Source organism: Anolis sagrei, chromosome 3, assembly GCF_037176765.1.
Source record: "Anolis sagrei isolate rAnoSag1 chromosome 3, rAnoSag1.mat, whole genome shotgun sequence".
In the NCBI taxonomy this organism is placed as follows: Eukaryota; Metazoa; Chordata; class Lepidosauria; order Squamata; family Dactyloidae; genus Anolis; species Anolis sagrei.
Window position 1 is genome coordinate 186305372 of NC_090023.1, and position 13640 is coordinate 186319011.

At 39.9% G+C, this 13640-nt stretch overlaps 1 protein-coding gene across 2 annotated transcripts in view; it reads left to right on the plus strand.

The window, feature by feature from the left end:
* Window positions 1–7067, plus strand: part of MYOF (myoferlin) — a 130559-nt gene extending 123492 nt beyond the window's left edge. For both annotated transcript variants that reach the window (XM_067465737.1, XM_067465738.1), the window contains 3 exons: window positions 2148–2257; window positions 3769–3916; window positions 5969–7067. In XM_067465737.1, the coding sequence (XP_067321838.1) occupies window positions 2148–2257; window positions 3769–3916; window positions 5969–6013 (303 nt within the window). In that variant the 3' untranslated portion in view covers window positions 6014–7067. The remainder of the gene's footprint in view (window positions 1–2147; window positions 2258–3768; window positions 3917–5968) is intronic.
* Window positions 7068–13640: the final 6573 nt, after the last annotated feature.

A 13640-nucleotide genomic window follows, 5' to 3' on the forward strand; every position in this document is an offset into this window, starting at 1 on the left:
ATAACATAACAAAATACAAATTAAACATTAAAACAGTATAAAACCACAATAGAAGCAATAAAAACAATAAAAACCAACATCATTATCATCAAAATAATTGCAGAATATAACTGCAATCAGTCCTCCATGTTCACTGGGATTAGGGGCACAAGACGCCCATGAAAATGTGAGAAGACTTCTCTAAGAACCTCTAAATCCTCCGACACAACTGTGGTCAATTTCTGCTAAGGGACCTGGAGAATCTTAGAGATAATATTTTAATTAAATCTGTGAAAGTCAAACTTGCAAATGTGAAGGGCCAATTGTATACATGATTTCATTTAGCTTCTCTTCCTTTGGTTGGTGCAAACTGATAGGCTTCCAACTGCAGCCACCAGTGGCCCCAGTAGAGCCCATGTCCCCTGTGCCAACCAAAGAGGTCCCATAGATAAGAGCAAAGCGTGAAGTGCCGTGTGATGTGACTGTAAAGAATTCAGAGCTTAGGAGACAAGCATGCGGTGTTCAGTCTTTAAAAATCACAAAAGGTTTATTTACCTTAATAAACAATAACTGCATTTCTTAACAGTAAAGAACTGGGTCTGAGCTACTCTTAACACCCATCTCTTCTAAGGTTTCAAAGAATAGAAACACTCTACATCTCTATAAACACAAGCAGAGAGAGATCTCAAAGCACACAGCACACACACTCCATACTAATATGTAAGAAGGCAGAAGTCAGATTCAAAAAGCTTGCAGTAGAATATTTATTTATTAATGACATTTATATGCCGCCCTTCTCCCCTCGAAGGGGACTCAGAGTGGCTTACTATATATATATACACACACACACACATATATACATACATACATATATACATATATACATACATACACACACATACACACACAATATATATATATTATATTATTAGCATAGTACAATATCAGTATTATTACTATATTGTATTATACCATTATATTGTAATATTATTAGTCAAATTACACGTAATATAAATATATAATTATAATATCATATTATTATATTGTGTTATATTATAATATTATAAATATTATATGTATATACAATATATTATATTATTAACATAGCACAGGAGACAAGGTGGAACTGCCCCTTCCCCCCCCCCCCACCTTCACTCTGGTCCAGAGCGGCAGTTGGTGCTGGGGGGAAGGGTCCCCAAATGATGACATATGCAGGAGACAAGATGGAACTGTCCTCTGCCCTCCCCCCTCTTGTTCCATGCTTTCCTATGGCTCCTCCTCTGTGTGGGTTCTTTGATGGTAACGCAGATGTCCACTGTATATGAAACTCTTTCCACATTCATGCATTTATATGGCTTCTCTCCTGTATAGATCCTTTGATGGATATGCAGACATACATTATGAGAGAAGCTCTTTTTTGCAACCAATCAGAATGAGAGCAGAAACAGAGAGCAGAGAAGAAATTAGATACCTTCCAACTGTCATGCAAAAGACATGGGGCAAAGGAATTCCCTCAGCCTATACTAAACTAACTGCTCCTCGTAGAGGACTTGAGACATATGGCCCTTCCACACAGCCCTATATCCCAGAATATCTAGGCAGAAAATCCCACATTATCTGTTTTGAACTGGAATATATGGCAGTGTGGACTCGGCTAACCCAGTTCAAAGCAGATATTGTGGAATGTTCTGCCTAGATATTCTGGGATATAGGGCTGTGTGGAAGGGTCCTTGGGCAGTGTGAGGTTGAATTCCAACACATCCCACTCTTATCTCCACCCAAGCACCTTTCCCTGTAAATATCCATAAGTAACTCCTATATGCCGCATGTATAGGCTTAGAGGAATGCCTCATTTGGAAGACATGAAATGTGTCTGTTTTTCCATCTGTGGCCAAATTGGTAATGAATCATCAGGGTTGTAAAGATTTTAATTTAGCTCCCTTTGGATGAGCTTGGGTTTGATTTGGACAGCACTGTGTCCATCAGCTGCATTATTTTTAGATTTGTGATTTACCTGAATTTGAAGCCTGACCCACATATTTTCTTATAGTTTCTGAAGTAGCAGAGAAGTAAATTTTATGGAATACTGAACCAAAAGAGATGTGTTTGTGTGTCACTTAAAGTTAAAACATTGTAAAATTCTTAATAATATATTAATTTATTTGAAGGGTAAAGTTGAAATGACACTGGAAGTACTTGCTGAAAAGGACATTGATGAGCGACCAGCTGGTAAAGGAAGAGATGAACCAAACATGAATCCCAAGTTAGACATGCCGAAGTAAGATATTGACTGGTTTTCTGATTGATGCTAAAACCATATGGACTGACCTTCCAAACAGCAGAATGGATTTGTTCTTCTTCTTGTAAATACAAATGTCCAAGGAATTTGACTTCAGTAGGATGCATACTTAATGCCACTTTCTCTGCTCAGCAGAATGTTGCTAAACATTGAAAGAGATCAGACTTCATTGTGTCCAGGACCTGCCTAACTTTGTGACCACTACTTCCCCTACGAGCCCACACGGTCCTTAAGATCTTCCGGGGATGCTCTTCTCTCGCTCCCACCCCCGTCTCAGGCACGGTTGGTGGGGACGAGAGAAAGGGCATTCTCGGTGGTGGCCCCTCATCTCTGGAACTTCCTCCCCAGGGAGATTAGGCTGCCGCCCTCCCTATCCACTTTCCATAAGGAACTAAAGACATGGATATTTCATTGTGCATTCGACTGACGACTCCTTTGACATCTGGTCTTAATCATGACCTGAATCCAATTTCCTATATTTGATTACTACATTTTAAGTTAAGTTGAAATGATCCTGTTTAATCACTCTATTCTCATACTACTATATGTTCTATCAACCTTATTGACGAGCTATCTTTTAACTAGTTTCATATATTGGCCCCATCTCTTCCTCCCCCCCACCCCCCAAAATGAGTCTGCTGTTGGTTATGATACTTGTTTATTCCCATTTATGCTGTTTTTATGCTATGTTAATATATTGTTGTTCTGTTTTTAATTGTATGTTGCCTTGGGCTTGGCCCCATGTAAGCCATCCCGAGTCTCTTCGGGGAGATGGAGGCAGGGTAGAAAAATAAAGTTCTTCTTCTTCTTCTTCTTCTTCTTCTTATTATTATTATTATTATTATTATTATTATTATTATTATTTGTACACTACAACAGGTGACTTTTCAGCATCTTGTAGCAGAATAGTTATTTGATCTGGAGCTTTTTTATTTTGTATCAAAGCATTGCATAAATTAGTATAAAACTGATACAAAAATAGAAGGAGCTCAGGCAGCTAAATATCCTTTGACCAAAAATGGGCAACAGCAATGGCATTGTCTGTAGCCTCCTACTGGAGGCTGTATGGATTGGATGTGTTATCATCCAATACCTTGAAGTCTCAAAGTTAGACTATTGGTTTGCAGGAATAGCACATCTGAGTGCCACATAAATAGCCTTATGTTCAGCTTGTCTGATATTCTCAGAAGCACTGGAAAATCGTGTCCCATTGCCAGTGGTTAAGTAAGATGAAACAATCAGTCTTGTTAACCTCTGTCTGGGAAATGGGAACAGTGCCACCACTCTTTTGCTTCAAGTAGAAAAAGACCTTGCTTATGAAAGGTCCTATCAATCTTTTCCCTCAAAAGGACAGTCTTTTGTACCAGTTCAAAATACTTCTGGTGGCTTTGGATGAAGAAGACAAAATAGAGGTGGACAACATAGTCTTTGAGTGTCAGTAGGTTCATTTTTCAGTACTTAGTTGTTTTTATTTTTCTCTCCAACTATAGCCGGCCAGAAACATCCTTCCTCTGGTTCACAAATCCATGTAAGACCATGAAATTCATTGTATGGCGCAGATTTAAGTGGGTCTTCATTGGAATCATCATCCTGCTGATTGTGCTTTTATTTGTAGCAATTCTTCTATATTCATTGCCGGTATGTATGCTAGAATATATACTATTGCTTTGCTTGTGACTTTCATCTTCCTGGTCTGTGTTTGGGATATTTCCACCTGACCAAACAAAACTTCCTACAGCATTGTGACATGTATTATTTTTAATGCTTGGATTTACTCAATATACTTCAGGTTATTAGTTGGTGCTAGATTTTAGCCATATTTTGAGAGTAAGATGCACTGAAATCAATTGAATTGCAATTACACTATGTAACAAAATTTGAAAACTTTTCTGTTCATGGTTTGAAAGTGTTAGTTTATTTATTTATTTCAAACATTTCTAACCCACCCTTCTCAACCCCCGAGGGGGGACTCAGGGTGGCAACAATTCGATGCCACAAGATAAAACACTATAACAAATAAAACATCAATTTAAAACAGTGAATGAAAGTAAAACAGATTAAAATCCCATTGACACATTGTCAACAATGAATATAGCCAATTCTAGTCCGATCCAAAGTGCTGTCATGCTTGCTGTCCAAAGGCCTGGATCCAGAACCATGATTTAACCTTTTTCCTAAAAGAAAGGAGGGAAGTCACTGACCTGATCTCGCTGGGGAGCGAGTTCCATAAGCGTGGGGCCACCGCCGAGAAGGCCCTGTCCCTCGTCCCCGCAAAGCGCACTTGCGAGGCTGGTGGGACCGAGAGCAGGGCCTCCCCGGACAATCTAATCTGCAAGGCAGGACGTAGAGGGAGATGTGTTCGGACAGGTACGCTGGGCCGGAACCATATAGGTCAAGACCAGCACTTTGAATTGTGCTCGGAAATGGGCGGACAAGTACTTTCTTTGAAAGTAGTTGTTAAACTCCAGAAACGTCGTTTTTGTAGCTGCCACAAACTATGTTGAATTAGTTGAGATTCAATGAGATATTCATTGAGAAACTATAGCAAAATGTGCTGAAGGAACTCTCAGAAAAAGAAAGTTTTTGCAGCTTAATAAGCTTTTTCCATGCTTTTATGATAGAACCAATTAGCAAATGACCTTTATAACCCAGGAACAAAAATCATGTAACATAGTGTAATAAGAAACACCACTGGCAAGCCCCCAAATGCCCTTATTGTGTACAACCTCACAAAGAAGGCCTGGTTTTATTCATTTTTTCATCAGTTTAAAAAGAGAGATAATAATCTATAGTCTATCAATTGTGCAGGGCAGTGCTACTCAAAATGGTGATCTGTGGATCCAGTGCTGATCAATAAGACTTGGCTGCTTTTCCCTGACAAGTTTCCAGGAAAAAAAGAAAGAAAGAATAGTAGCTAATGGTTATAAATGTGATGATAACCCCTGTCAAATAGTGGAGGGCAATTGCTCCTCTCAAATTGTTTAAAATGTAGAGATGTAGAAGTTATAACCACTGTATTCTTTGTAAAACTGATACTAAATCAGAACTTCCAGTGGTTCAAAATAATAGCATTACATTATCTCCCAGTACTCTTTAACATGAGTAACAATAAGCCCAACTGCTCATTGGAGGGAAGGATATTAGAGGCAAAGATGAACTACTTTGGCCACATCATGAGAAGACAGGAAAGCTTAGAGATGACAATGATGCTGGGGAGAATGGAAGAAAAAAGGAAGAGGGGCTGACCAAGGGCAAGATGGATGGATGATATCCTTGAAGTGACTGCCTTGACTCTGAAGGAGCTGGGGTTGGAGACGGCCAACAGGGAGCTCTGGCGTGGGCTGGTCCATGAGGTCACGAAGAGTTGGAAGCGACTGAACGAATAAACAACAACAAACACTCCTTAACATCGTCTCTGAAATATAGATACTGATGAGAATCTGAGGCTGGATCTGCACTGCCCTATATCCCAGGATCTGATCCCACATTATCTGCTTTATATGAATCTACACTGCCAGATAATCTGGGATAAGCCGATAATCTGGGATCAGATCCTGAGATATAGGGAAGTGTGGATCCAGCCTGAGCATACCTGAGATGTCCTACTGACTTCATAGTAGCAGCAACCTTATCTGCCTTTTACTAATTTACTTTGTTAAATTTACTTTTATTTTGTTTTTATTCTTGTAGAACTACCTGTCTATGAAGATTGTGAATCCATTTTCACCTCGTTAAGGGAAACAAACATCCTTTGTCTGGCAATGAAGACGACAGCCTCCACTTGTGGACCAAATAAATATATTGACCAAAACAAGCAGCACATTTATCATGCCAGTCTTCCAGTTCTTGTCTTGGGAAGGATGCAGTGGTTTCCTCCCCATCCCTATATTTTCTCAGGGCCATTCCACACAGCCCTATATCCCAGAATATCAAAGCAGAAAATCGCACAATATCTGCTTTGAACGGGGTTATCTGAGTCCACACTCAGATAATGTGGAATTTTCTGCCTTGATATTCAAGGATACAGGGATGTGGGGAAAGGCCCTCAGTTCTGTTGAGATGTGCTCCAGATTTTCAGGTGGGACAGACTGCTGGAAGGAAACCCTTCTTGGTTCTGCTGAGAAAACTACTTTTATCCATAGAATGACACCTCTAGACCCCTACTCTTTTGGTTTCAAACCTGCTTCTAAGATTTTAGCTGCTATTTAAGAATGATTGGGTAATGACAGCTGCAAGAGCCAATGTTCTTCTGTATTTTTACTTTTATAGCATTATTAGCATAAGAAAATGGTATGTCTCTGAGTTTCTTTTTCAAATGTTATTTCAGAAAAAAAATCTTTCAACTTTCCCTTGCTCTTTAGGGCCCTTCCCCACACTCATATAACCCCAAATATCAAGGCAGAAACTCCCACAATATCTGCTTTGAACTGGGCTATCTGAGTCCACACTGCCATATAATCCAGAGATTTTATTCAGTTGTGTGTAAGGGGCCTTAGAGACACCATTCTGTTAATACAGGAATCATGTCCATGTTTATTCATTGGGTTTACTGGGATTTAGATAAGTGTTTATAGGATTGCAACCTTGAAAGTATTCTACTTCTTGAACTCAAATTGTTACTTCTGTTTTTTACAAAACAAGGCATAGTGCAATTTCTTAAAAAAAAAACTGTACCCAGTGTGAACATTGTGGTTTAAAAGGTCACAAGGGTATCAGGAAACTTTGCATTATTGTGGCTCAACTTTATGAACAAAACAATCAAATAAAGCGAAACAATTTTTTATTATAATGTAGCATTGTGATTATTATCTTCAGGGTCAAAAATGCAGTTGTCATTGTATCCTTTGATAAAGGTGGTATTGTACCCTTTGATGAAAATATTTCCACTATAGTTCTAAGGTCAGGATACCTAAACACCTAGAACTTGACACACACACTGTATTTCTTTATTTGCCACATTTTTATCCCCCCTTTTCAGCCCGAAGGCGATTCAGGACAGCGTATTGATTGGTAACAATTAAATGCCGCAACATCCATAATATATATAAATTAAAACCAGTCAATATCACACGATAAAAAATCTCTATAAACTATATAAAAGTAATCAATGTCTACCAGTTCAACTCCTGATCCATTTACATCATCTAAGCCATTCCGTGTTCGTTATTTCATTGTACTGTGTTTGTCCAATTACACTTGCTCAAAAAAGCCAGGTTTTTGCTCTTTTCTGAAAGGTCAGGAGGGAGAGGGCCAATCTAATATCCCTGGGAAGGGAGTTCCACAGCCAAGGGGCCACCACTAAGAAAGTCCTGTCTCTCGTCCCCGCCAAGCATGCCTGTGAGGAAGGCGGGATCAAGAGCAGGGCCTCCCCTGATGATCTTAAATTCCTGGATGGCGCGTAAGGAGAGATATGTGTATGCATGCTTATGTTTGTGCATTTCAGGGTTATTTAGTGTTTAAAGGAATTAATTGTAGTTAATTTGGGTCTAGAGTCTACAGTGCCATTCTCATTCACTGTCTACCCTAATACTGCAAATAGGCCTTAAGTATCACTTTCTCCAGAAGGCCTGTAGGCAACTTCACATGAGCCAGAAGCTTTGCTTGACAAGACTCTGAACTTTAAAAAAAATTGAAATGTGGAGAAGAAGATTTTCCCTGCCCAGTAAGGAGAAAGCGAGAGAGACCAATATATAGGGAAAGAGAGGGGGGCTTTGTGGGGCAGGGAGGGTGGGAGACCGAGACCACCAATAAATACTAAGTGTTTTGGGCTTTGTTTCATTGGAAGGAACTCACAAATCACTTCTGAGTATACTTTCTACTTCATTACACTAGAGAATGAATACACTTTAAATCCGGTTTCTGCCTCCTGCAGAATTCTGGGGTTTGTAGTTTAGTGAACCTGTTAAAGGCTCTTCCCTAAACTACAAAGCCCAGAATTCTGCAAAAAGCAGCAACTGGATTTAAAGTGGATTCATTCTCTAGTGTGATGAGGCACGTTGTCTAAGCAAACCCTATGGGCATAACTCAACAGGTGACTTGAAGGCACACAAACACACAAGAGAAAAAGAAGAAGAGAGAAAAAGACAATAAAGTGGGATAGAAAATTGAATGATCACCTGAGTTGATATGAGAGGAGAAAGCATTTAGTTTCATGGGACTGAGAAAAGGATTTGGAATAAATGAGGGGGGGAAATTGTTGGCTCAATCAGTAGAAAGGGGGAGATAAAGAAATATTGGTAGAGGAAAAAAGCTCTGGGGTTGAGTGAGATAAAGAATTTTCTAACCAGAGTAAATCTGGATACTTATGCTGGTTGATGAGGAAAAATCATTGCTCTTTCCTATGAAGACGAGTTAGATAAATTTAATCCATTTTTTTCATTGGATTTAACATTATGATTGCATCCTTAAACTCACTGTCTCTTCTGTGGCTTACATATGTGACCAAACCAGTGGTGACCACTTGACCAGGGACTATTTTCCAACATTAGTACCAAAAAGGTAAAGGTTGTCCCCTGACATTAAGTCCAGTCGTGTCCGACTCTGAGGTTGGTGCTCATCTCCATTTCCAAGCTGAAGAGCCAGCATTGTCTGTAGACACCTCCAAGGTCATGTGGCCGGCATGTCTGCATGGAGCGCTGTTACCTTCTTGCCGGAGCAGTACCAATTGATCTACTCACGTCTGCATGTTTTTGAACTGCTAGGTTGGCAGAAGTTGGGGCTGACAGCGGAAGCTCACGCCGCTCCCCGGATTCAAACCTACAACCTTTCGGTCATCAAGCTCAGCAGCTCAGCGAATCAGTTTTTGTTTAACTTTAGATTCGGTTTGGTTATTTGGGGTGCTGATTCAGAAAATTGCATTGGATAGACCACATCAGGTCTGATACAAAACATATGCCATCCAGTAGTCACCATCTGCTTGCCCACAGAAAACCATATTTAATAATCTGGAGCTGTTGTGGTCTATCCAATGCAATTTTCTGAATCAGCACCCCAAATAACCGCAGGAACAGGCCTTTCGTGGGTAGTAAGCCTCTCCCCTCGTGATATCCCTGTTGCCTCGGCACTATAAGAGGGTTTCATGAGACCATTCACTCTTGTGGCAACGGTGAGGCTGCGGAGCATATTTTAGTTCTTGGGGATTACTGGTGGTCCACAGACCACAGGTTGGGAACCACTGGGCTAAACCATAAAACGGATAACTTTCATATTCCCCCAAGATCCAATATATAGTTTCTATATTCCACTATAGTTTCTGTATCTATATAAATAAAAATGTAATGTTCATTTGTGGGATTAACATAACTCAAAAACCACTAGACGAATTGACACCAAATTTGGACACAATACAACTTCCAGGCCAATGAGTGACCATCACTCATAAAAACACTGAAAAACACAAAGGAAAGGGACTTAAAAAGCCAAAAAAAAAAAAAACCCAAGAAAGAATGCATTACAACACATGGGCAAAACTACATATATACACAAACACACATATATACACAAATATATACACACATATATGCACACACAAAACACATACACAGAAGGAGGGAGGGAAGGAAGGAAGGAAGGAAGGAAGGAGAGAAAGAGAAAAAGAAGGGGAGAAGGAAATAAAAAAGTGAGAGACAAGGAAGGAGAGAAGGAATGAAAGTGAAAGCGAGAAAGAGGGAAGGAAGGAAGGAAGGAAGGAAGGAAGGAAGGAAGGAAGGAAGGAAGGATGGATCCAAAGAGCAAAGGAAGCAAGAAAAGAAACAGGTAGAATGGGAAGAAAGAAGAAGGGAAAGAAAAAGAGGGAAAGAGATAAAAGAAAGGCGGAGAGAAAGAGGGAGGGAAGGTTGGCCACAGCAACGCGTGGCGGTTTGGACTAAACCATAAAATGGATAACTTTCATATTCCCTCAAGATCCAATATATAGTTTCTATATTCCACTGAGAGGAATCAGATCTTGAGCAACTGTGACATGCTATGTGCATGTGAACCAGCTCATGGAAAGACCTTGATCCCCTCTCCTAAAATAACCCATTCATCTTCAGATGCTATTAATGAAATAAAATAATCCTTTGGTTGGAGCCCCACTTCTATAAAACCTTGATCTAACATATGTTTATACTTATATGGTAATGAGCAAGAATTCTGGATTGCATTTTGGCCATATCTCTTATTGGAACCCTTCTAGTTCTGTCACTACTGATAAGAAATGGCACCAGGGCAAGATATGGAGATCTCTGCCATTACTTTACATCATGAGGAAGTCAGCCTTTGAGAGTGCCAAAGATGAAGAAGGTTCTCATTTTTCACCTTAACATGATAATGACTTAAACCTGTTGGGAACTAGTAGGGTGTAATTCCATGGAATCATTTCCATAATGTGGCATAGCATTGTGGGCTGGCGTGGAGTAGTTATTCTGTCAAGATATAATAGCCCTTTATTTCGGAGCAGTAAAAATCAACTTGAACATGACCTAAGAGTGGCAACTCAGAGCTGGAAGGAATAACTGCGTACTCCAGATGGGTTTTATTTCACTTAACTGAAGCCATAACATTTTGGCACTGTACTGTAACCACTCATTGTGTCAATGCAAGTTTCATCAATCATAGTTAAGCTGTTCCAATGGCACAACTATAACAGCAAGTTCGAAATCCCAGTTTTGATTTTTGTCAAGAACTAAAGGATGTGCCATTTTCAAAAGATCTCACTAGACAACCATTTGACCTTAGAGAGAGAGATGTGGAGAGCATAATACCTTGGGGAAAATGAGGAATGTAGATCAGCAAAGAGTCTCAATTCCCAGTTGTTTCATGACAGTAACAGCAAAATGACTTTTTCCATCTCAGGGTACTGAAATGAAAGTTTGGGATAATCAGGAGTGGACTTTGGTCTTAAATGCTTAACGTGAGAAAGTGTAAATATTCCTCATCCTTCAACATTGTGACATAGCCCCCTTCTACACTGTCATATAACCCAGATTACCAAAGCAGATAATCCACATTATCTGTTCTGAACTGGATTATATTAGTCTACACTGCCATATAATCCAGTTCAAACCAGATAATCTGGATTTTATATGGAAGTGTAGAAGGGGCCATACTGTGCCTGGTTTTAATTCCAGAAAAAAATGAAGATTAGAAATGAAACATATCCCAAATAATATCTAGGATCCTTTCATATGACATAGTTAAAGCACTACAACTGCACACCCAGTTTGTGCCGTCACACCCAGATGCCTTAAAAATAAAACTGCGATGTGCTGCTCTCTTTGTCTGAGCGGACCGCTGGGATCTTTCTTTAGAAGCTCAAATTTTCTGAGTAACTGAGTCCACTTCAGGTATGGAACACCAAACGAAGTATTTATTTCCAAAGTCCCTGCAGACTTGGCACAGCTTATCAAAGTTACAAACAGTCAATTGGTAAAGCATAGAGATGAGTTTTCCCTTCCTCCAAAAAGTAAAAAGAATTCTGGAATCCCTTACCCTAACCCTGAGCTACTATGGTCAGAAAAAAGCAGGGTTTTTTCCCTATCTATTGCTCAAAGTTAGCTTTGGAGGCAAATGCTCAATACTATCTATCTAACTCAATAGTTCTTTCTCAATAAACTCAATACTCAATACTTTCTTAATAGCTTCTCTATTAATCTATCTATCTATAATTTCTCTATAAATTCAATAAGCTTCTCTATCTATCCGTCTCAATATAGCTCAATAGTTCTCTATCTATGATTTCTCTATAAACTCAATAAGCTATAACTCAATATTAATAGCTCAATAGTTATCTATAACTCAATATTGGTCAATAGTACTTGCAATGGTTTCTCAGAGCTACCCTGATCTGGCCACCGGCACATCTGAATTCTTCCTTTAGACTGAAAAGGCAGGGGAGATTCTAAAATGGAGATCCTTTCCCTGGGAGAAAGGGCGGGCTCTAAACTCAAAAAGCTGCTCTCTAGGCCAATAGCTGCAAAGGGTCTGCAGATTGGCTTTCCCGCCTCTGAAACTGCTAACCTTTTAGGGCTTTGCAAAGCTGCAGCAGCCCTGAGAAAAATGCAAGGGGAAGACACTCTAAAAAACTAAAAAGGTAATGTAAACCAGACTCCTGGGAGACGGAACAGAGTTCTAGTTCCTCCTAAACTGCAGGGCCCCATAGGATAATTAGATAGAGTCATCGTGGGTAATACGTAACCATTATTCTGCTATAGTTGTGTGATGCGAAAGGGCTCTTAATAGCTCCTAGTTTCTAACTGCAGTTGCAACATCGTGTATGGTTCTTCTAGCTCAGGGGTCCTCAAAGTAAGGCCCGAGGGCCAGATACGGCCCTCCAAGGTCATTTACCCGGCCCTTGCTCAGGATCAACCTAAGTCTGAAATGACTTGAAAGCACACAGCAATCCTATCTCATCAGCCAAAAGCAGGCCCACACTTTCCATTGAAATACTAGTAAGTTTATATTTGTTGGATTTTTTCTTCATTTTAATTACTGTATTTTTTTTAAAAAAAATTGCACTACAAATAAGATATGTGCAGTGTGCATAGGAATTCATTGATTTTTTTTTTTCAAATTATAATCCGGCCCTCCAACAGTTTGAAGGACTGTGACCTGGCCCTCTGTTTAAAAAGTTTGAAGACCCCTGTTCTAACTGCTTATTTTGCAAAGAAAAATCTGCAGACCATCTGGAGCATTATACTATTTCTGTTTTACTCAGGATGGATCTACACTGTCCTATATCCCTGTATCACATTCCAGATTATCTACTTTGAACTGGGTTATATGAGTCTATACTGCCAGATAACCTGAGATAAACAGATAATCTGGGAACTTTTTCCATGTCAGGAGCGACTTGAGAAACTGCAATGTGAGAGAATTGGCCATCTGCAAGGACGTTGCCCAGGGGACGCCCAGATGTTTTATCCTGTGGGAGGTTTCTCTCATGTCCCAGCATGGGAAGCTGGAGATGACAGATGGGAGCTCACTCTGCTCCCCAGATTCAAACCACTGACCTTTCGGTCAGCAGTCCTGCTAGCACAAAGGTTTAACCCAGGATCAGATCCTGGGATATAAAGAGGCCTCAGAGTGCATGGTCGCCCCGCACTTTGCTGCCCCACAACAACCCTCTCAAATAGGTCAGGCTGAAAGAATGCGACCAGTCACCCAATTGACTTTCTTGATTCAGTAAAGACTTGACCCTGGTTCAGCATCCTAACCACTACACCACACTGACTGTAAAAAAAAATGTATGTCTGTTGCCATTTGCTCAAACTATTGATATGCAATGTATTGTTGAAGGCTTTCATGACTGGAATCACTGGGTTGTTGTAGGTTTTTTTCGGCTATATAGCCATGTTCTAGAAAATGCCTCTAGAACATGGCC